At 36.8% G+C, this 24,967-nt stretch overlaps 1 protein-coding gene across 2 annotated transcripts in view; it reads right to left on the minus strand.

Moving 5' to 3' along the window:
- Window positions 1-265: 265 nt before the first annotated feature.
- The window catches only part of ASCC3 (activating signal cointegrator 1 complex subunit 3), a 479,889-nt gene continuing 455,187 nt past the window's right edge, over window positions 266-24,967 (minus strand). For both annotated transcript variants that reach the window (XM_067546516.1, XM_067546517.1), the window contains 5 exons: window positions 13,073-13,224; window positions 10,783-10,933; window positions 5,397-5,606; window positions 3,321-3,496; window positions 266-3,216 (listed from right to left, as the gene is read on the minus strand). In XM_067546516.1, the coding sequence (XP_067402617.1) occupies window positions 3,069-3,216; window positions 3,321-3,496; window positions 5,397-5,606; window positions 10,783-10,933; window positions 13,073-13,224 (837 nt within the window). In that variant the 3' untranslated portion in view covers window positions 266-3,068. The remainder of the gene's footprint in view (window positions 3,217-3,320; window positions 3,497-5,396; window positions 5,607-10,782; window positions 10,934-13,072; window positions 13,225-24,967) is intronic.

Consider the following 24,967-nt stretch of genomic DNA (forward strand, 5'->3'; position numbering starts at 1 on the left):
TGGTGGCTGTTTCCTGGCTTTTTCTGGGAGGAAATTTCTCTGTCCTTTCCTGTCCCAGCCTGGGAGAAAGACAGCACTTCAGCAGAGAACAATTGGGAAGCTTACCTGCAAACTGGAACAAGAAACTAGGCATTAAAATCTTGCATCTGGATTGGTGACCACCTGCCTGACTCATGAGAACAACTCACCCATTCATCCACAATGGTGGCAGCAACATCACAGAACAGCATAGGTAATCTGTACCTATTTTCTGTTCCTTTTTGTCTGATTTTCACATCCTCGTTACAGCAAGTCACTGCTTGCTCTCATTTTTCACCCTTAGATATCATTGGATCGAATATACTGATTGTTCCATATGAGCAGCTGTTTTAAATACTGCATAATTTCCCCTAGTAAATTTTTTTAGATAAAAGCTGATTCCAATCAATTTGCTTCAGTTCATATTGCATTACTTCAGACTCTATCCTTACAAATCCAATATTTTTGCAATGAACTCTCAAGAGTGTTTCAAATATGTTATTTAGAGATAGACTGATCTATCCAAAAACAATTAACACAACAGGCAATCACAACAAAAGGATGAAACTGAAATCCAAATCATACAACTAATTTCCAGCATGAAAAACTGCAATACGTTTAGACAGAAGACTGAAGATTTTATGATAAAGATGTATAACAATTTCGTGGCATGCAGTTTACAAAGTTGGCAAGAGCAAAGAACATCACCATGGTATATTATGAGATCATGGGAGAGCTGTACTTCTTTTAATTAACTAGAATTGTTGATGGAAAATGTTGTTTACTGCAATCCAAGGATTTCCTTTAAGAACTGTGTCTCAGTTCCTCTGAAAGTCACGTGCAGAGTAATATGGTTTTCATGGAAATACAGTTTTCTAAAGTATCTGGGTGGATGAGTGAAGCTTTGCCTAAGTATTTTATTTTTCCAAAATCTGCTTGGTGAAAAGTAAATCACCACATTATGTAGTCTTACCTTAAAAATGAAGCAGGCTAGAAAAGATGCTAATGAGCTCATTGTATTACTGGACATCCTGTCAAAGATGTTGCCATCACAGGGATTGAGGTCTTATGCAATAAAGTTGCATTGGATTAGTGAAACATATAATTACATCTAATTTAACATTATAGCTAAAAATGCTCAAATATAAACACTTTTTGGAACAATTTAACATTTAGTTGTAAATTGAATACAGGTGAGGCCCATTTATCTGAAGATCTCTGAACCTCTGGATAAGAATCTTTTTCCCCCCTCCCTTAAATTTTAGAGCATGCCATTTGGATTTGCAAGAACACCTGGCCTTCACTTTACTGCACTGCAGAAAGTCTCATGCCTAAAGCACAACCTACATAATATTCTTTAGTTTCTTGGGGAAGTTGGCAAGCAGCAGCTCTTCACTGCATTCCATGTTTTGGCCATGTGAAGTGCAATGAAGGTAACAGCAAAATCACAGGGGATACCACTTACCTTTAGGTAAAAGACAGGACTGAGATTTTCAAAGCTGAGTGCCTAAAGTTAGGCTCCTCCATCCATACCCAGGCACCTAAATAGAAATGGCCTGATGTTTTCAAAGTGTTGACTCCAAGTGGGGGTAGCTCAATATCTTTGAAAATCCAGCTACTTCTAATAAATATGGGATTTGGAAGTCTAACTTTAGGGACACAGGTTTGAAAATTCTGGCCAAGAGATTTAGTTAAATGGATTGTGCTATAACACACAGGAAACATTAGAAGAAGAAGAGGTGCTGGAGTAGCACTACAGTGCCCAATTATTTATAAAACTAGTGTAGTAAGGGTGATATTGAAGAGTGACATAGCAAAACTATTCATTCAAGGTCACAAGCAAAACCAAAAGAGAAGCTAGGATTATATATCATTTGTACTGCAGCAGCCTCCAATTGCTAGGTGTAATACAAGCACATAGGACAGTCTCTGATCCAAAGAGCTTACAATCTAAATAAAAGAAAGTACCATTCAAAGTATAAGCAAATGATCATATATCGTGTGACTGTCTGAACATTCACATGGGCGTTTTTAAAGGTACAGAATTTTTGTAATAAAAGTGTAATATTAACTTTTGGGTGTTAGCTGGACTTTCCTGAAACACTCTCAATCTTAACTCTTTTTAACATGGTATTTTGTTTACAATCCTATATGAGATTTTATTTATGGGGGTATTATGTCCATAATTTATTGTGAGCTACAATGACTGCATTACACTAGATTGACAAAATAAAATAACTAATGAGCAGCTCAGTTACTCATTCTTAACAATTCAGAAAAACATTAACATTCAGGAAATTGGTGTACTAATATGAAAAGAGAAATGTATATAATCATTTATAAGCACTGTATTTGTATGGTTTGTTCATTTTTAAATCAGTTTGATTATTTGGCATGACTTTACGACAAGATTTATTAAATGTATAATGAACATAAGTTCTTGAAAATGTTTTCGAGTAGGATCACCTGCAAAACATCTGGTATGCTTAAAGGTTGGGTTTTATCACTATATATCCGATACATTTTACATTGAAAAGTCTAGTGTAGCAAATTTCTTACAGATATGTCTTATTATAACACTAAATAACATGTCAGCAATATTTTCCCTCAGTTCTTAGGTCAAGTTTTGAATTCTCATAAATTAAGAAAAAAATACTATTTAAACAATACCAACACAGTGGCTACAGATTAATCATTTTCAAATGAAGACTATAGCACTAAATGTGTATAAATTAAAATAGCTACTACTTTCTTATTTTGATCCACCAACATACAATTATGGTATTTATATTAATAGTACAACAGATCCATTTTACATTTCAAGAATCGTACAAAGATGCAATGATAAAAGGCAACACTTTGTAAAAGGCTAAGGCCACTGTGGCTAACTCTGTGTTACTAGAGTCAATACAGCAGTCACTTTCAATTTCCTAGATGTCTCGAGGTTAGAAGTTGATTCGACTAAGGTAAACATAATTTCTCTCTTGTCCAGAATGACTGAACATCCAGGTTTCAAGACTACTTCTTTCAAATGGATTGTTCAGGTCATGTTACTTCAGAGCCAGGTGACTCACAGCTTCAGAGACCTCAGTGCTGATCTGTGCTGAGATGCTGGCTGGTTTGATATTCAGATAAATGTCATATTGTTGGTCCATGCCAAGATAACTGTCACTCATGAGATACAATGTGTAGATATACCTAAAACATAATAGAGGCAGCATCAGTTTCTTTTTCAAAGAAGTCAACATTTAATTTCAAACATTTGGATTTTAATTCTAATTTTAATTCAAAGCTCATCTTACTTTCCAGGAGTTTCTGGTGTATAAAAGGCAACGGAGACAGCATTTCGATTTCTGACATATCCAATTCTCTTCAGGGCAATGAGTTCTTTTTTATCCACTTCCCCCAATATCAAAAACCACCCTTCATCTTTGGCTTTGGGGAATCGAGGTGTAACTGCTTTACTGTCTTGCCTTCCCTGTTAGGCAGAAAATACAAGTTAATGCAATTGGGAATCTCCCACACAAACCACCATTTGTCGTTGTATGGTAACACCATCATAAAGGTCATGATGATAAACTTTTACAGAAAACTAGAACTGAACTGAACTAAAACTAGAACATTTTTGTCATTTTTCTAGACAAAGACTTTTGAAAAAAAATGTGATCCACAGGAACATATGAAACAGAAAACAAGATACTAGTCCAAATATTGTTGCAAAGGTTTCTTTTCATTTTCTAAGCAAATTAAATTATGAATGAAAAATCTGCTTCTTTTGATAATTTAACCTAAAACACAGTGAATGCGATTTTCTCAAGAATGGCTAATTGTATTCCTAGCATCTTTAAATAATATTAACAACACTGTCCAAGATTAATATGAAGACAATGACAGTACTACAAGTCTTTATTTCAGGCTGCTGTAGCAAAATGGAAGATTATTTCAGTGATTCTTTAAGACAGTGACTTTATTGCTGAAAGCAGACTATACTAATAATGATGCACACTCAATCAGCATTCATTTAGTGTACTGTAGATAGAAGGTTTTACTAAAGATCCACAGGGAAAAAAAAAGCATTGACATAGCAATGAAGCTTCATGCAGAATCTGATCCTGCTGCCCTTGCAGTCAGGGCTATTGTTTGAAAAAGAAGGGTACTTTTAAGATGTCATCCTTGCATTAATGAAAGTTAATTTCTAATACTATTATAAACCCATCCCTGATGTTTGCCTCTCTGTTGTTCTTGTTTTACACTTAAGGTTACGAGAATAAAGTTGTCTCAAATTTTCTTAAAGGAAAAATCAAAATCTATTTTGCTCAGACACCAGGAACAATAATTTTGCTGATCATTTTAATTTACAACTGCACTGTTTTCCTCCAAAAATAATTAGCAATGAAAACTAGAGTGAAATCCTGGCCCGATTTAAGTCAATAGAAGTTTTGCCATCAATTTTGATGGGGTCAGGATTTCACCCCTTGTGTCCAACTATTTGGCATTTACTTAAGAAATTTCTTGAGAGTCTGGAGGTTCAGGCTCTCCTAGAAATTGAACTCATTGATGGCGCATGGGATGAATGCAGGTATTCTACAACTGTCAAGTGAATCATGATGGAAGGGCTATAGCCACCACTTAATCCTCTGCTGAGCTTTTGGGTAGGAGATCTAAAGCTAAAAGAAAATGGCTTGTATTTTCAAAAGTTAGTAATGATTTTGGTACCTCAATTTCTATGTGTCAAACTTGAGACTAGTTAAAAGGGCTTGATCTTCAAAGACCACTGAACACTTTAGTAAATGTAGAGTAACATGTATAAGTGAGAAAGTAAAAAGAGTGATACGTAAAAAGGAAGGGGCAAAGCCTAATGAAGTTTAATGACATCACTACATGTTTGTTATGGCTATAGAAACATCACAAGGAAAGCCCAAGATATGGACTAAAATGGAAGGAAAATTACATTTTTATTAAGCACATTACAGAAAAATAGCGAAGTACTTAGCAGAGAATCATAATGCTTTAAAAACAAAACTAAATACAGTTATCACAGTTCTAGGAAAGCATGTTACTAATCCAAATGTCAGAAAAAGTAGAATACACTGATTCATTTAGGATTTTCAATCAATTAGCCAGGCAAAAACAAACAATTGAAATATTCCATCTATTTGAGCCATAGTCCTATGGTACTGGAAAAATTACCAGCCTCACTACTAACATTTCCTGTCTTTGAGCCAGGCTGCCAAAGAACTATCATGGAAGAAATGATTTACATGAAAGCATTAACAGTCCAATAGAAACTTACTGTATGGTAAATTACACTTCCAGTAACTCAGTGACTGAATATTGAAATCTGGTGTATTACAGAATGAAAATTATGAATATTCTACCTTGTGATGCCTCATCTGGACTCTCTGTAAATTTATCTGGAGTACGTATTCGTGATCAGCATGCAACTTTATCCACTTTTTGTCATCCCGCATATCTGTTGCCAAAGTAGGGATAAGCAGTTCACTCTGCTCCTGAGATGAGTCATCACACCATCCTTTAATGCTCAAACTAACATCTATAACTGGCAAATGGGACAAAAAATTCCAAGCCTGTGGAAGAACAGATCATGCACAAAATGACAAAGTTCTATTTCAGCTACAACACAAACCTCTAAAATGCATTCTGCTTTCATAATAGTAGAAAATGTGGATGTATTCTACACATTAACATGCATTTGGAACTTATGATTATTGTTATTATTATGTATTAACAAGTCTGATGTATTTTAAATAATATAACTCAAGATCATTCCCAGAAAATGCTTCCTTTATTAATCGCTTACCATACTTTTCCTACGCAAATAAAACAAATGTGAAACTCCAAGTTTACTATATATGCTTTACCAAGATTATGGTATTTCTGAACAAAAGGAAAAATCCTTACTACTCCTGATTGAAATATTTTTTCTATAAGCCACTAAAAACTAGTATAATTAAGGTCTGAATTAAACTTCCTCAACATAATCCATAATGAGTGAGTCAGTGCAGTGCTAATTAGTGATGGGCAAACCTCAGAGAGTTCAGAGGATCAGTTCAGATAATTATTCAAAAGTTCGAATGCTTATCCAAAGTTACATACTTAAGGTTTTCTTGCATCCATCCCCATGAAGCTTTCTTGTCCTTACAGTCCTCCTAAAGACACTCAAGTCTTCCTTTTACCACTTAAATAATCTGGAACAGTCCTTCGGTTTTCTCTCCCCTAGCACCCAACTACTTTGAACTGGTACTAGGGACATGCAATCTGTGTGGGTGAATGTGGAGCTCCTTCAGCCCTACATGTGGTGGTGCTCTGATTTATTTTTTATTTGTAGAAACATTTTAGACCCACTGAGCTAGATCCTCAGCTGGGGTAAATCAGACTAACTCCATTGTCTTCACTGAAGATATGCTGATACATACTGAGCATCTAACCCTTTAATTACCCATGAAGACTTATTCACACGTTAAAAGTTCATGTTAAATGCTACTGTGTTCAAGGGCCTCCTTACAATATGGTTAAAACAGTTTTCAGCTCAATCCAAACGATACTGTACAAATCTTGTTTTAACTGTGTTACTGCCTGGAACTTTGCAGAGATGTATTATGGTTCAAGAACATAAGTTGATTCTGTATACATTGTATGACCTGACCATGTTTTGATTGCATCACAGGCTACTGTATTGTAACCTAGTTCCACAGTATGGTACCTATAGTTTTTACTGCACAGTCAGGAGCATATTGTAATGAAGTAGCACTGAGTGAAAAATTGAACTAACCACAGTGTAGATTTAGTACAATCAATCTCCAGGCCTAAAGACCAACTTTGTTTTCTAAAGTTATGACCTGTGGTATGGTTTCGAAAATTGTACGTTCTAGACAAGATGAGCTCCTAGATCACTGAAATGACAACTGTAGCATGCCATCTGTTTCAATCATGCGATGTGGAGAGATTCAAATAATGCTCTTCATGCTGAAGAAAAATATCAAGTGGTGGCTGCTAGAAAGGGTGAAAGGGGAAGAGGGCCATAAATAAATAATTCCAGCATGAAGGCAGCTAATACTAGGATGTGAATCAGATACTTTTGATATGAAGTGAGAAATCACTTGCTTCTCTATATCACTCAGAATGGTGTTAATATGGCAAATCCTACTTTTTGTCTGGGGGAGTATCATTTTTCATTAGTGCCAAAAAATAATTGTTTCTAGCTAATCCTCAGACCTGTTCTGTTCAGCTAATAGGTAACATTTTCAAAGCTATCTAAATAACTTAGAAGCCTAAACCCCATTTTCAAAAGAGACATAGGCACTTTTCAAAATAGAATTTAGGTTCCTAAGTCACTTTCATGCTTTTGATAATTTTACTCTATGGCTTGGTCTACACTTACCCCGGCAATTCGTTGGCAGTTGACAGGAATTATGCAAACTACGCCGAACACTTGCGTAACTCCTGTCGACTGCTGTGCTTCTCTTCTGCGTGCCGTCTTCACTGCATTGCGCTGATGGGAACCACGTTCCTGTCGACGCAGCGCTATGCCACTTGCAGGGGTGGATTAACAGCATCGACTTCTGGATCGACTGAGTGGGTCTTCACTGACTGCTCAGTCGATCCAGGTAAGTCGATCTGACGGCGGTGACTTTGCCGCCGTCAGTGTACCCGTAGCCTATGACTTTTGCTATACAAAATGACAAACTTTTAAACATATATTACATATTAATATGAATAACGTGTATGTTCCTATGTGCATACATAAATGTACAATACATGCACCCACTAACACACACACCTACCCTATATAATGATAGCAATATAAGAAATTGTACAGTAATTTTTCATGAACCTTTGACGGCATCATTGGCACTTTTACCAATAATGCATATCTTCAGGATTTGTTCTAGCATTTCAAATCCAGCTTCAAGAGATACCATTTAAAAATGATCAATCTACCTCAAAAATATTTTATTTTCCCCCAAATGTAGAGTTTCCTTCCTCTTCCCTCCCCCCAAATTTCACTCATCTAAAGCTCAGGCTGGTCACTATTCAGTTCCACATTAATAGCAGGTTTAAGTGCTATTATTAACTCATAATCCATCATGGCTAGAAGCAGGAGCTTTGAACCATTGGAAAGAGAACATTCTAGGCTTTCCCATGAGACACATCACTTGTTTTGAATTCTGGGTGGTCCCAAGATATCAGACTTTAAATCTGTCATATTTTTATGTACAGAAAACAAATTTGTGGTCTTTTTGGAAATGTTTTATATTTAGTATTTTTCTTTTCCTTTGACCCCTACACAGTTGGATACATGGTAACTAAGACACTTGACTTTATAGAGAGTGCACCAAAAGTAATCCCAATGGAATTTAAAAAACAAAACAAAACCCTCTAAAACATTTCTGAAATAGTTTTTCTGCGAAAGATGTGCTGCATGTACAGAATACATAAGGATATGATATAAAGGTTTTATCAGCTACTATTAGGGATGGCCTGTATGACTCATTCATGGTTCTGCCATACATGAGTAATGTGGCCATCCCAAACTCATGTGACTGAAACTTTTCCTTTACACTGTAACATATCATATATCTTCTCTCTATATGTATCTATATTTACACCCTCTTCTCCACACACTCAGTATGTACACATCACATACACACAAGCTATTTTTGAAGAAACTGCTAAGACATTTCAATACCAGCCAAACATATTTATCTGAGGATTAATCTTCATCTATTGAATCAGACAAGAACACAGCCATGCATACAATTATTTAATTAGCAGTCAAATCCTCTGCCAGTCAGCAGCCGTTCCAGGCATACTGATGGGGCAGTAGATGCAAATCTCACAGTAGTACTGCTTTTTCTCATTACTACTGCAATTAGCACTTAAATTGATGCTTTAAACATACTAATTTCTGGAATAATTCAGGATTTGTATGTTACCTGGGATCGCCTCACTGCAGAGACGACACCAGATTGCTACGCAAATTGAAGCACTTTTGAGCCAAATAACCATCATCATATCAGACAGAGCCAATTTGCATTTGCTTTTAAAGATAACAGAATGGCAATTTATGCAAATAAATTAAGTAAGTTTACTTCTGAGTTCTCCCTGAACTAATTATAACAATGTTCTAATTTTTCATCACATCTAAAACTTGGACTGAAATCAATGTGTATTATGTTAGAAATCTGTTGTTGTTAAAAGAGGCCTTGTTTTGATTCAAATAACTTTTCTTTATTCAAAATTTTGATGGCAATTTAGTTAGAAATGCATATGTCTGTTATGGACATTTAAATACTTTTCTTCTTGCTTGCATGCCAGTATTAGGTTTAACACAATCTGAATAGTCAATTACAGTGTTTCACTTTCAACTATGAAGAATTAAAAAAAAAATTCCTCAAAACACATTTTTGAAGTTTTCATCGTCTTTATGTGTATTTGCAATCAATATATTCATGTGATGAATACGATAGTGTACTGCTATGCTTTAGACTGGAAACAACTTTAAAAGACTACAGTCAAATAAAAGGCACTAGTGTCTTAATACTTTGAGATTATAATTTTCTTTCTCTGAGAAAAGAGGCAAACGACGTACTTTTTCTCTTCCAAACAAAAACTAACGTTGGCTCTTCTACAAACTATATTCCCAGCAAATATTCTGTTTGAAAGAATATTTCAGGAACCAGCTGTAGTAAGAAGTGAGAGCTTAAGGCCTGTAAAACAGGCTAAGCCCTAAATGGAAAAAGCCGAGTGAACAAAAGTATAAGGGGTCACTCAAGTTAACTGAAACTGGTACAGGAAAGTGCTGATACTGCAATATTGTAAGACTGCCAAAATATTACTAAAATATGTAGTAGGTATAAGAGGTACCAAGATACTAACTCTCTGAAATGACACTTTTATGGATAGAAATGATACATGGAGTGGCGGTGCCCAAATCAGCCAATCAACGGAAAAAGGTGGTATTAGACTACGTCAGGAGGATGGCAACTACCTACGTGAAAGGGGGCAGACCGAAAGTGTATGTAACAGTGTATAAAAGAGGGTGTCAGAGGGAATACCGGCGTCCGGTCTAGGGGATAACGGAAAGTCCCGCCGTTGGGCCGAGACCATTGTAACACTGCCAATGTGAAACTGACCCAGAGATACTCTGTAGGTCACTTCTCATTGTGCCGCACGCAATAAACCTGGCCTGGGTGCCTTCGTTGCTCAGCTAATCCGTGGTCGTGTCAATTCATTCGATCGTGAGAGCCGTCTCGGTTACCTGCGCAGAGCTGGGACAGCATCTACACAGAGACACGCACTCAGCCTACACTGATAAACATCGGTAGCCAACATACCAATTACACCACCATCTACAATGACATTTGTAATGCATGTATTCTTAGTGCATAGCTGATTACAAAAAAGGTGAATAACTGTCAGCAGATTTAATGTTCTAGGAAAAGATCTCCAATAGGACAAGGGTAGTGCTAATATCAGCTATGAACCATATTGGTGTTGCTTGATAACAGGGAAGTGGGGATGCGGAGGAAGGAATAACTAGAAAAGAAAGAGGGGAAAAAACCTATGTAAAATTAGGTCTTTCTTGAAATAAGAGTAACAATGTGTTGCAGTTTGCACATATTTTCTGCAGAAAATCATGTGATATTTACTGAAAGGATATAAAGAGAGAGTTTCTTTTATCTACCTTTTCTCCCCAAGCACATTTACAATGATCTCTGAAATCACGGTGGAAAGCATTACCTGTGTAATGTGTACAGCTTGCAAGTCACTGTCTAAAATGGAAGCAAAAATGTGTTCTTTTCCATCACAGATAGCCATCAATTCAGGAAGACACTCAATAGGTCCTTGGTAACCTCCATATAAGCCTTTCCTTTTTCCTTGGTTCCACTTCCTGATGAAGACAACAAGACATATACCCAGTGTAGAGTTAAACAAATTATTATACAGACGGAGATTTGCAAAAGGTGGTCAGAAGGTAGAAATTACGTTAAGACTTCTTGACCTCTTTTGCTCAGATTGTCTTGAAAGTTCTCATGATGAGAACAAAGCACTTTCTTCCTTAATGAACTATAAATAGCAGAATCTAAAAGTTTGATTAAGACTGTCAGAGCTGTCCATTGGACACACTGTTTAAAAATGGCATCAGTTGTGACACTAATTGTGTGGTAACCCAGGATCAAAGATCATTAAACAGTTTCCATTCTGCTTTAAAACCATCTTAATAATCGGAATATTCACCATTCAATAAAATCTTTAATGTTAATAATTTCAGATTACAATTTACACTTTATATATAGGAAATCCCCAATTGGAGTAAAACAGGAGAAGCAGTCTTATCAGTATGATAAAGAGCCTCAATTGGTACAGAAGACTCAAATTCTCATTCTTATGGTTATTTAGAAGTAGGATGCCTCAGGGATTGGTTTTGGGACCAATCTTATTTAACCTTTTTATTACTGACATTGGCACAAAAAGTGGGAGTGTGCTAATAAAGTCTGTAGATGACACAAAGTTGGGAGGTATTGTTAATACAGAGAAGGACTGGGATATCATACAAGAAGATCTGGATGACCTTGTAAACTGGAGTAATAGAAATAAGGATGAAATTTAATAGTGGAAAGTGCAAGGTCATGCATTTAGGGACTAACAACAAGATTTTTTGCTGTAAATGGGAATGCATCAGTTGGAAGTGACAGAGGAGGACAAGGACTTGGGTACATTGTTTGATCACAGGATGACTATGAGCCGCCAGTGTGATGTGGCCATGAAAAAAACTAATGCAGCCCTAGGATGCATTAGGTGAGATATTTCCAGTAGAGATATGGATGTGTTAGTTCTGTTATACAAGGCGCTGGTGAGACCTCATCTGGAATACTATGTGCAGTTCTGGTGTCCCATATTTAAGAAAGATGAATTCAAACTGGAACTGATGCAGAGAAGGGCTACTAGGCTGATCTGACGAATGGAAATGAGAGGAGATTCAAAGAGTTTGGCTTGTTTAGACTGACCAAAAGAAGGCTGAGGGAAGATATGATTGCTCTCTATAAATACATCAGAGGGATAAATACCAGAGAGGGAGAGGAGTTATTTAAGTTCAGCACCAATATGGACACAAGAACAAATGGATATAATGTGGCCAACAAGAAGTTTAGACTTGAAATTAGACGAAGATTTCTAACCTCGTTAACTAGGCACTATAATGGCTCCTAGGAAGGAAGAATGGAGGGGAAGGGAGTGACAAACAGCCAGCAAAGGGAGAAGCCTCAGGAGAAAGATGAGCTTTCCCTTGAACAATGGCTGGAGCAGTGAGGTCCCTGAGGCTGGTAGGCCGGACTATGTAGGGATAGATGGTGATGGGTAACAAGTTGTAAATAAAAAGCACTAGTGGGAGCACAAAACCAATGTCTGTGAGTGGTTTGTGGGCGCAGAGGACCTGAGTAGCAAGGGGAGCCTGTGCAAACCCACTACAGGTCCCTTCTGACCTAAAAGTCTAGGAGATGTGATTTTCTACAAAGGATATTCTTTGGAGATACTGAATATTTGTTTTCCATATTTTGATGTTAAGACTCGACACTCACCTCTGATACTAAATTCCGGTCTTTTGCATTGTGTTAATTATTACATTATCTGTGCAGTATGTCAGTTTGATGTACAGTACTGCACAGCCAAGCTGAGACAGGCCAATGTATGGATGTACAGTAAAAATGCAATATATAAACAGAGTTAGATTTGGTGGAATTGGGAATCCTTCCAAACATTCATCCCTTGCTCTACCATCTTAAATCACACTCCTTTGAAATACCATCCAGTTGCCTGAAATATTTAATGAACTCTGAAGAGGTGGGTGAACTTAGAAATAATTCAAACAAACCGACAAAGCTGTTTGGAGAGAAATATAAAGAGTGGGATGGGTTTAACTTCTGTTATATTATTAACAACATTCCAGGACACAATGACAATCAATTAATATGGGAAAATGAAGAGTTGGAATGAAATGCTAGAACTATAAATACTTTGAATAATTACATACCTAAAAAGATGAAGATGGTGTAGTTCTACATTGGGCAAAGTAAGCAGGGTGGAGTCATGTTTCCATCGTCCTTGGATAATCATCTGCACGAGACTGGTTATATTCAGAGCAGTCACTAACCAACCCTGGTTTGCTGCAACATCCAGCATTGCCTAAACAAACAAGACATTAAATGCAGGAATACAATTGCAACTACCTCTCCTTTTGTGTTCCAGATACAAACAACTAAGAACATTTCTTTAATGTTAAATGTACAGGGACTTAGCGGCACATAAAATGGGAGTTGGACTAAAACGGGGTCAAATTCAGCTCCTATTGAAGTCAATGAGAGTCTTTCTATTGACCTTAATGAAAGTTGGAGCATCACTAATTTCATATCCCAAAAGGTAATAGCAGTGATCCATTTCAGAGGTTGCCTTTAAAATGAAATCCGTGGTTTGGGGCACTGCAGCAGCATAGAATGTGACTCAGAGTAGAGTCTAGCACTGTCTGCAAGGTATAAATCTTAGGACATACTCGAAAATGATGAAAAATTACAGCTAAATACAATATTGTTTTTGAAAATTTCTATTTAAGAAAAGAGTTTGCACACTCCAAGAATTATTAAAAACACATTTAATTAAAAAAATTAAATTAATATTAAAAGAGTATCCCTAAAATGAATATGTAGTCATAGTACATCATATTAGTTATTAGTATTAGTCCCATTTTATGGATAATGAAACTGAAGGCTAGAAGTAAAATGAATTAATAAGGCCAACGGAGCATGTCAGTGTCACAACTGTGATTTAAGTTCACAAGGTTCCTGACTCCTAACCACCTCATTCAGACCATATTGCCTATAAGTGCACCAATACTAGTTTCCTGGCCCATTTCTAATTTTTATTTAGTTGATTTTTTAATAGAAAATGGAAATCAGAAACAAAATGTATGCTTAAGTAACATGACTAAGGACCAATTCTGCAAAGATGGGCACTTGTGCTAGACTTTATGCATGATGAGCAGTCCCACTGACTTCAATGAAACTGCACAACAACACTTAAATTAAGCCTATGTGTCAGTCTTTGTAAGAGTGCGCAAAACTCTTGGACACAGTCAAAACAGGAATGTTTAGTTTCAATATAATGCTTTTATAGTGAATACAAATATTTAAATATATAATACAGTTTTCACACTGTGCACGGTATATTGCAACAATTATTAGAATTTATTGGAACATTTCAGTTGGTGAGGGAGTCTGCTAAAATATATGTATTGGTTTGAAACTGCAGTAATGCTTAAAACAACAGTAAAATCAGAGTCTTTGTGCTAGATTGTGCTAATTTCATTACAATTTTGGAAAATTGTTAAGAAAAGCAAGAGCAAAAATGTTCAGCAATCATTTCAGTGCGGAATGTTTGGGAGGACTAGGTAGTCTCCATACATTTTTTTAATTTAGGTTCTTAGTTTTGATATTAGAATTCTGTAGGCTCCTTTTTAAGAACATACTTAAGACATATTTGTGTTATTTCAAGGCAAATGACATTGTTCGATGCTTCCTCAAGAATGTACATACTTGCAATACTTCTAGCTCATTTTACAGCCTACTAGTGGAATAATGAGAAGCTGTCTATATTAGCCTGTACATTTAATCAAATGTTTTACAGACAAACAAAAGGCAGCATTTACTTAAAGCAAACTAAACAGTGAAATCTTCTTTAAACAAAAGAGTTGTTTACACATGCAGAGCTATTTCAATTAAATTACACTGATTCTGGAGAAATGCTAAGTTTAAAAACACACAAGTTGGTTTCAGTCATGGTCAGACACACATTTTACCTTCGTAGATTACATTGCAATTTCAACAGGTTTTGTTCTAGACCTGGGTGATAGAATCACTGACATATAGAAAAATATTTAAATTGTTGTCCTGAATTGCACAGGTTTTGCCCCATTTCTCATGAAAGATGTGGGAAAGTGTCCTGCAGTTAATGATATTCTGCATATAAGGAACTTCTTTGGGGAATAAATCCAAAATTTTTCCATTTACCCTATAGATATATCTGTAAAGGCAAAACCATCAATGTTTATACTGTTATGATCCTCTCATGAGAACTCCCAAGCTATTTTCCATTTTTTGCTATAGAAAGTCTGATGATATTGGAAACCAAATTTGAAAGGAGCAGTGAGACAGCCTACAAGCTTGTGTGTTTGTTCACACACAGATTTCTAGTCAGATGGAAGAAGGAGAGACCCCAGCATTTATCAAGGAGAAGATTGCCTTTTCAAAAATCAATTTACTGGTAAATTAATTATTTTCCTGCTTGTAGGTTATACAAGATATGTCTTAGCTCATAAATCTCACTTACCAAAAAGGGTAGCTACACCAAACGCTCTCCTCAGACAGTCATACCTCTAATCGCCACTTCTGTTTTCCCACTCTTCGTCCCTTCTCTCCTTTCTTCTTGTTGGTACTCCTACTTAATCTTTACCTATGCACTTGCCTCACCCCCCAAATTACAACAACTAACATACATGGGCAACGAAGTAATACCTAATTACTTTGTCTATTGTCTTAATAACAGTTGTTATTTTGCTTATATGAGCATGATTTCCTTTATGCTTCCAGTATGTTGAGTTGTTTGGTTTTTTTTTAGTAATCTACTTTGTTGACACCTGTAAACATTTTTTTCCCTTAAAATAAAGTGGATTTATTTTTTAGGCTGGGAGAAGATGGGTAAAGAGAGAAAGCATAATTTGTAAGAAGCCACCCATGAAAGTATACTGGAGGATCCTTTCTCACAGAAATTTGACAAAGGCCTACTTACAGATAATTGCCCTAGGGGGTAATGAAAACCTGTGTGTGGCAGACTGAATGGTCCAGATCATCACTAGAAATCCACATAGCAAGTCCTGTTTTCCTCCTTATATTTTACTCCTTCACCCGCAGAATTCATTCAGAGCATCTCTGTCTTAATGTGAAACACATGACAGTAACATTGTGATGGAGTTGGGACAATGCTAAAGTTTGCTTGTTTCATTTGCTATCCTGGAAACCTACACACATGTTCATTTTTAGCTAAGTATAAAACATACACATGCTTGATACTCAATGGAAACTGAAATTCCTGTAAATACTCAAGATAAGGAATTGAGTCATTCCGTTTCCTGCAGATTGGCTATACATAAAACCTAGTAGCTAAATATTAGAAAAGAAAACAAATTCAACAGATTGATTTTCAAGCATAATAATTATTATTACTATTTATTATTTGTATAATCAGGTTTCCAGTATGTTATGAATACATTTATTCCTTCTCTTGTTTCCCACTATTTTCTCTTTTCCCATCACCTCACTCAACATCAACTCATTATGAGTTATTAATTTTTGGCAGAGTTAAACTTGATGATTGTTGATGTGCTCTAGAAAACAATTCTTCCAATTGGCCTGGTCTTTTATCCTGTAAGTCATTTAAAATGTTGTAACAAGCTACTAAGATACATGGTACTTTATAACTTTTATTTTTCTTAGCCAAATCTTTAAAGTAAGTAATTTTATAAATATCTTACAGCCGGTAACAAGTTAGGCTAGATTAAGAATGATTATTAATGATCTGGAGGATGGGGTAGATTGCACCCTCAGCAAGTTTGCGGACGACACTAAGCTGGGGGGAGTGGTAGATACCCTGTAAGGTAGGGATAGGATACAGAGTGACCTAAACAAACTGGAGGATTGGGCCAAAAGAAATCTAATGCGGTTCAACAAAGATAAGTGCAGAGTCCTCCACTTAGGAAGGAAGAATCCCATGCACAGCTATAGATTGGGGACCAACGACCTGGGCAGCAGCTCTGCAGAAAGGGACCTGGGGGTAACGGTGGATAAAAAGCTGGATATAAGTCAGCAGTGTGTCCTGGTTGTCAAGAAGGCTAATGGCATATTGGGCTGCATTAGGAGGGGCATTGCCAGCAGGTCACAGGAAGTGATTATTCCCCTCTATTCGGCATTGGTGAGGCCGCATTTAGAATATTGTGTCCAGTTTTGGGCCCCCCACTACAAAAAGGATGTGGACAAGTTGGAGAGAGTGCAGTGGAGGGCAACAAAAATGATTAGGGGGCTGGAGCACAGGACTTATGAGGAGAGGCTGAGGGAACTGGGCTTGTTTAGTCTGCAAAAGAGAAGAGTGAGGGGGGATTTGATAGCGGCCTTTAACTACCTGAAAGGGGGTTCCAGGGAGGATGGGGCTAGCCTGTTGTCGGTGGTGGCAGATGACAGAACAAGGAGCAACGGTCTCAAGTTGCAGGGCGGGAGGTCTAGGTTGGACATTAGGAAAAAGTTTTTTTATTAGGAGGGTGGTGAAGCACTGGAATAGGTTACCTAGGGAGGTGGTGGAATCTCCATCCTTAGAGGTTTTTAAGCTGAGGCTTGACAAAGCCCTGGTTGGGATGATATAGCTGAGGTTAGTCCTGCTTTGAGCAGGGGGTTGGACTAGATGACCTCCTGAGGTCCCTTCCAACTCTAATATTCTATGATTCTATGAAGAATGTTGTTCCAGAGTGAAAAATTGCACATGAATAAATTTGGTTGCTGGAACATCTTATTTGAACTTCACAAAGATTTCATGATGAAGCTGGATATTTTAATTAAATGTATGAGATTTAAAAAAAAAGAATAGCATGAAACGAAAGTGACACACCGAGATTATGCAAGACATTTTCTTGTAGTATAGTAAAACAAAAGGTTTATAGTAAATTAAAAAGTACATGAAAGAATCTTTTGGGTTTTTTGGATATGGAGGAGAAGATGGGCTGAATAGAAGGACCTGGGAGCACAGAGAATACGTATTATTTTTGATTTTGTTATAAAGAATGAAAGAGAAATAAAGGAAGAAAGTGGAAAATCTGCATCATCATATTTTGGCCCTGATTCTGCACTATTTCAGCCCCAATCTGACACTGATATGGGGTGCACTCACATGGCTTTTACTGCAGGATTAAGGATTTAGTTTATAAGCCTTTTAAGTGCTTCTTGTCTTTAAAGTGCCATGTGCTCTGATGATACTATATAAATAATCACTGTAACAACTAATGAGGTGTATTACTGCATTATTTTAGTCTTCATGTCACACAGCTTGTCTAGAAAACATCAAAGGGACTGAAAGTTCATTTGCTACAAAGATCAACTGTAGGTGTTCAGTAAATGAGACTTCTGGCTCACTCTGTAATGAAGCAGGTGCCGAGTAAGATAGTACTAGTCATTAGGGATGAGCAAATATTTGTAGTAAATTGATATTCAGATTTCATAAACCAAATATTTGAGTGATATTCTGAGTCCTAAATAAAAATATCTTGTTATTTCTCTTTCACACAGGAATGCTTCCTGTCTGAGATCCTCGGTACCCAGTTCAGGTAACTCTGCTCCCAACAAGGAATTTTCAAGGGGCAATGGCGGCTTCTTCTCAGTTAGTGGTTTGGGGGGGACAAGGCATGCCATATATATAGATGGTGCCTTCTAATCCCATTTTTTTTTTTCATCACTGGGGATCTCCTTTCCTTTCCCTCCCCAGGTTTCTCTCCTTCTCTTTGACCAAGTGAGGCTTCTAACTTTCTTTTGTGTATATCCAATTTTGCAGTGCCTCCTATGTCCCAGATGCCCCCATTCCCTTGGTAGGTCTGCTGATGCTGATGGCAGATGGTGCAAGGTAGCAGACAGTCACCTCTTCTTTTCCTGGCACTCTGCCAACTCTTTCAGCTGCTCCTCCTCTACCTTCTCACTATGCTACCTCAGAAAGACCAGTGATGTGCTACATTTCCCACAGGGCTTCCCTGGCTCTTCCATGCTCAATGGTGGTAAAGATAGATAATCTCTTGTAGAGTGGAGTCTATGTAGGTGACAGGGACTCTTGTCTTTCACTGAATGTTAAGCTAATTAGCAATCTCAAAAATCAGAGGAGTTTGGCAAGCTAGCCATCACGTTCAGCAAGATCTGATGAGCAAGGCAGCAAGGATCTAAATGGAAACTACCATCATAGAGGTTTAAGTCAATCATCAAGAGGACACAAAAAACTGCTCTATTGTGCCTTCAAAGCTTACTGAATGGCTACATTTGTTTCTCTCAAACAATCATACTAGAGAGATTCTGAAATGGAGAGCCAACTGGCTGATTCACAGTCATTTCTAATCTGGGGAATGGGAACTTAAAGTATCAGCTTTTCTTCTAACATGTCACAAATAGTGGACTCCTCAAATTGACAGATGGCTTTCTGCTCAAATAGGAAACAGGAACTGTTCTACAGGTCTGCCACCTTTCAGCAGTCAAAGTGGATGTTATTTTTTACCTCTGAGAATTTGATCTAAAATACATAATCTTCTTTCCTTAGTAGTTTTTATATTGTTAGTTATATAACTCCCCCGACACTATTTTAATACATATATTTAAAATAAGAAATAAAGTGGCAAGGGGAAGAAATGGCAGTGGCAGAAGCTTCTACGCTTGTGCTTTCAAGGCAGTCTGAATACATATGTTCAAATAATGTATGCCTTTGACATATGGAAAACAAACACACACAATTATAAAATTGATCCAGTCATAAGAGTCATTTTAGAAATATTTTGGAGAGTTTTAAATTTTTTCTTGGTACTAGTTTTCATATCTTTCCACCTGTAACTCAAGACCAACTGTACAGGCTACAGTGGAAGAGAAACTGTATAATTAATACAATTTTGGGAGCTCTAAAATTACTTAATATTTAAGTAATTAATTAAATAATATTTTTATATCAAACAGAGTCCAGTATCTTGGACCTTAGAGGGGAAGATTTACTTCCCACAAGAATTTTGGGAATCTCTTATTTTCAGCACGGTTACACTTTATAATACTGTGATTATGGAGGTACTGAATGTGACTCCATAATTAAGGCTGAATTCTATTTTGTACTTAAAGCAGAGATACAACCTTTTAGCTTAGTAGGAAGAATACAGTGTATCCTCTGCAAAAGTACAGCATTTATAAACAAGTAAATCAGTTAATTACTTTATGAGTTAAAATTAATTAATAGATTCATAGATTGCAAGGCCAGAAGGGACTGTTGTGATTATCTGTCTGACCTCATGTATAACACGGGCCATAGAATTTCTCCAAAATAATTCCTAGAGCATATATTTTTTAGAAAAACACCAATCTTGTTTTAAAAGTTGCCAGTGATGGAGAATCCACCAGGGACTCTTGGTAAATTGTTCCAATGGTTAATTACCCTCATTATTAAAAATGATGCCTTATTTCCAGTCTGAATTTGTCTAGCTTCACTGGATCATGTTATATACCTTTCTGCACTAGACTGAAGAGCTCATTATGGGTAACTATAGACTGTAATCAAATCACCCCTTAAAACGTTCTCTTTGTTTAGCTAAATAGATTGAGCTCCTTGAGTCCATCACTATATGGCATGTTTTCTAATTTATTAATCATTCTCAGGGGTCTTTCTGAACCCTCTCCAATTTATCAACCTTCTTCTTGGATTGTAGACATCAGAACTGGACACAGTTTTCCAGAAGCAGTCACACCAGTCCCACTCCATTCTTCCACTCTACTCAGCACTGATAAGGTTTCAACTGGAGTACTGCGTGGCTGCCATATTTCAGGCAAGAAGTGGATAAACTGGAGAAAGTACGGAGGAGAGCAACAAGAATGACTAATGGTCTAGAAAACATGACCATTGAGGAAAGATTGAAAAAACTGGGTTTGTTTAGTCTGGAGAAGAGAAGACCAACGGGGGCATAACAACAGTACTCGAGTATGTAAAAGGTTGTTATAAAGAGGAGGATGATAAATTGTTCTTATCCACTCAGGACAGGACAAGAAGTAATGGTCTTAAATTTCAGCCAGGGAGATTTAAGTTAGATATTAGGAAAATCTTCCTAACTATAAGGGTAGTTAAGCACTGGAACAAATTACCTAGCGAGGTCATGGAATCTGCATTGTTGTAGGTTTTAATAACAGGTTAGACAAACATATCAGGGTTGGTTTAGATAATACTTAGTCCTGCCTCAGTGTGTGTGGGCTGGAGTAGATGACTTATCAAGGTCCCTTCCAGTCCTACATTTCTATGATTCTGTGTAATACTGAGGTAAAATAACCTCTCTACTCTTACTCAAGAGTCTCTTGTTTATGATTCCAAGGATTGCATTAGCCCTTTTGGCTACAGCGTTGCACGGGGAGCTCATGTTCAGTTGATTATCTACCACAACCGCCAAATCTTTTTCAGTCACTGCTTCCCAGGATAGTGTCCCCCATCTTGAAAATAAGGCTTACATTCTTTGTTCTTACATTTATATTTAGCCATATTAAAATTTACATCATTTGCTTGCCTCCAGTTGACCAAGCAATCCAGATCGTTCTGAATCAGTGACCTTTCCTCTTCATTATGTACCACTCCCCCAATTTTTGTATCATTTGTAATCTTTCTCAGTGATGATTTTATGTGAAATATGCAAAGAGATTTAGAACTTCTGTCAATCTTTTCTTTCTTTTGAACAAATTTATAGAACAACACAGACTCTTCAAACTTTTCCTATAGCTAAAATTAATTTAAATCTTGTGCCTGGGTTATATTTGAATACATTAATATGTAATTAAACTAAATTATTAATGATTATTGTATCTAATTGCTATGGTTATATAGGTTGCTGACAGACCCAGGTGAATTTAAGAGGCGCCATTGTGACAGCAGAGGTAGCTCAATCAATAATCACTTGATCAGCTGATTTGCATGCAACAATTTAATTGGCTGTAATGACCGAGTGGTATGAGAAAGATTGGACACATGTCACAAATTCTCACTGATGGGTTATTTGGCTCTTTAAATATTCTCTGGTTGCATTATTAACTTGAGCACCACCAATGGAGCCTTGGCTGTAAAGCACATTGAGGCAGAAGCACAGGGGCAGCCCATAAAGCACAGATACACTGAAATTAGGGACTGGACTCTCACTATCCGTCTTCATATAGTGCCAGTTCCACTTCAGATTTAAGATTTCGTTTAGAAGAAATCCACACAAATGCACAGTTAAGCCATCCAAACAACCATAGTGATGCAATGAGAGCAAAAATACGAAATATAAAAAAATATGTTTAAAAATCAATTATAATCTAATCTGGGGCCACAAACACCAAAACACATTAATCCTAATCTGGTTATTAATCATAAATCTGATTACTGCACAATATGACTATAGGGAAGAGTTAAGATTGTTTGGATGCCTTAACTGTGCATTTCTTATTGAAATATGTTTGGGTTTATTTTAAGTGTAAATTTAGAGCTAAGTTTTTCCTAGGTTTATAACGTTTGATTCTGGGATAATTATAACATTTCTATCATATCTTTTCCTCTTAAATTACGGAAACATACTCTCAGCCTTCACTCCATTTTAATGTATTTTTTTGGTCTGGGATTACATTGTAGCTTCACTGAAAAGAGAGACCCGGATCCTCAGCCTGGTATAAATTAGCATAGTTTTATTGAAGTTGAGGAAGCTATACCTATTTACACCTGATGAGGACCTGGCCATAATTTCTATGACAATTATTTATAGATTTTAATACGCAAAAATGGTACAATTTTCCGGAAAACTATTAACACAGAATAATGATAAATCTTTTCTGCACATGCTTCTAACCTAGGTGACATACTGCAGTGTGTCACTTTATATTGTGTTCCACATCAAGATCATAATAGGTGACTAAAATATTCTTTCCAGATGTTAAATTATGCCATATAGCATAAATTCCAAACAAATCTTGATTACCATGCTTCAAGTATATTCAGTAACAATAACTGAAAACGCTATTGAACCATATATGTTGATAATATCTATTTAAGCAAAGTTTCTTAGGGTCAGGACCTATGGAAGTTCATGCACTGGCTTCCCAGTATGTTTCAAACTACATATCTATGCAATCTCTGAGCTTCAGAGTAGAACTAGTCAGAAATTTTTCAACCAAAGTTAATTTCAGCAGAAAATGCTGATCAGTAGACTGAAATGTCTTGCTGAATCTCTTACAGATTTGACAAAACTTTCATCAAAATAGCACCGAGGAACACAGCCACTGCCCTACCCATCAGCTCTGGGAGATGGAGAGAGTACTGAGATGCGCTACCTTCCTGCCTTCCCAACCTCAACTCCAGGCGATGGACAGTACCTCTCTGACTTCCAGAGCTGGGAACAGTTTTGTGAAACTGACAACAGCCTTCCCTGGAAGCTAAAAAATTCTGTTTCAATTCTCCTGAAATTGATTTTTTCCTGAAATCCCTTTCAGTGAAAGTTTTCATGGTTTTTGATGTTTTGCCCTGCTTTGGGACAAAACTTTCTCAAGAGTGAAAATGTTCACGGAAAGGGATTCTCCTTTTTCGGCCAGTTCCATTTCAGAATACTGGGCCTACGAAGATGACTTTTGAGAAAAAATGTAATTATTCGTTGTTCTGCAGAAGTCAAATTTTTTTTCCCCAAATGATGTAAATCGGAGTTGTACAGCTGTATCACTAGCCTCAGAGAAAAAGATGCCTTAACTTATTTGCAGTTAATAGGAACGCAGTTAGTAAGGCATATGGCACTCCTTTTATATTGTTCTCTGTAACCCCTCTCACTCACACATTTTCTCCTCCCTCTTCCACCAACTTTGCCACCATTACTACACTCTCTCTTCTCCATCCCCATCTCCTTGAAGGTCTTGCTGATGCATGCTAACTAAGACCCTCCCAGATGCTTTATAAGACCCTCTCTCTGTTGCTCCTTCAGTCTCTAATATTATCAGTGTGATCAGAACTATGGAAAGAATGGATCATCTATTGTATATATTTAGGAGAGTGCAACTCTCTAAGTTTCTTCCTGGTTTTGCTTTAAACAGTTTTACAGAGATAGAAGCAGCCATGCAATGTGATACTGGCAACATGAATATTACAGTATTTTATCCAACTTGTCCAAACTGTGTTGAGTTGAAGAAATCCAATTTGTTCTTAAACAGTTATTAATTTATAAATTGATATACTGTACTACGCTCATCAACCGAACAGCACAATAAAGTACTTTTGAGAAATTCCCATGGCAACGAAAACCCACTCTCACCAATACAAACAAGCTCCAAGTTCTTAAAGATACCATTATTTCCAGTTTCAAAGCTTATACCAGTCTACTAAATGCAGCAAGAAGCTACAATCATTTTCTCAAGATAAATATGCCTTTTTAAAGGATAAGGTCAAATCCCAAGTAATAATTCAATATTTTGTCAATAATTAAAATATTTTAAGTGCGTTTACAAGAATTTTTTTCAACAGCAGCAGTTGTTCACAGTAACTTTCTCCTGAACTTTTAGCCCCAGAAGGTTAGCATTCAGGAAGCTCAGCTGCTGTCTAACAAACTTAATTAATCAAAAAGTCATTTCCGAGCAGTAACTATGAGTAAAAGTGCTTCAAGTGCGCTAGCAAGCCTACAAGTTAATCAAAATGCTAATGCAGTACAAATTAAAGTTGTGATTAACATTTCACAGTAGCTGCTTAAGTGAATTGATCACACAAATGGGTTAAGCATTAGTCATTTCCTCCAGCCCCAACTGGGAAAAGATTTGTCACTGGTGGGGGAGGGATGGTACATAAGCAGCACCGTATCATCATTAAACTGTCACCAAGTGCTGCCATACAATAGTTTACAAATTTATCCACGATGTGCCAAAAAAATCAAGTAAAAAAAAACAAACCATAGGCCTACAAAATAAATTACCTCTCTAAAGGCAGCTGACATGTAAGTTCACCTGAATATCTAATATGTATAGGTACTCCCACTACAACACTACACATTTGTGTTTATTATCTGTAAATGAACACTATCAGTGCAGCACACATTCTAGGAGAAGAGTTTGGATTACTC

This window comes from Emydura macquarii, unplaced genomic scaffold, assembly GCF_026122565.2.
Source record: "Emydura macquarii macquarii isolate MOO-44397 ecotype Brisbane River unplaced genomic scaffold, CSIRO-AGI_Emac_v2 contig_1146, whole genome shotgun sequence".
In the NCBI taxonomy this organism is placed as follows: domain Eukaryota; kingdom Metazoa; phylum Chordata; order Testudines; family Chelidae; genus Emydura; species Emydura macquarii.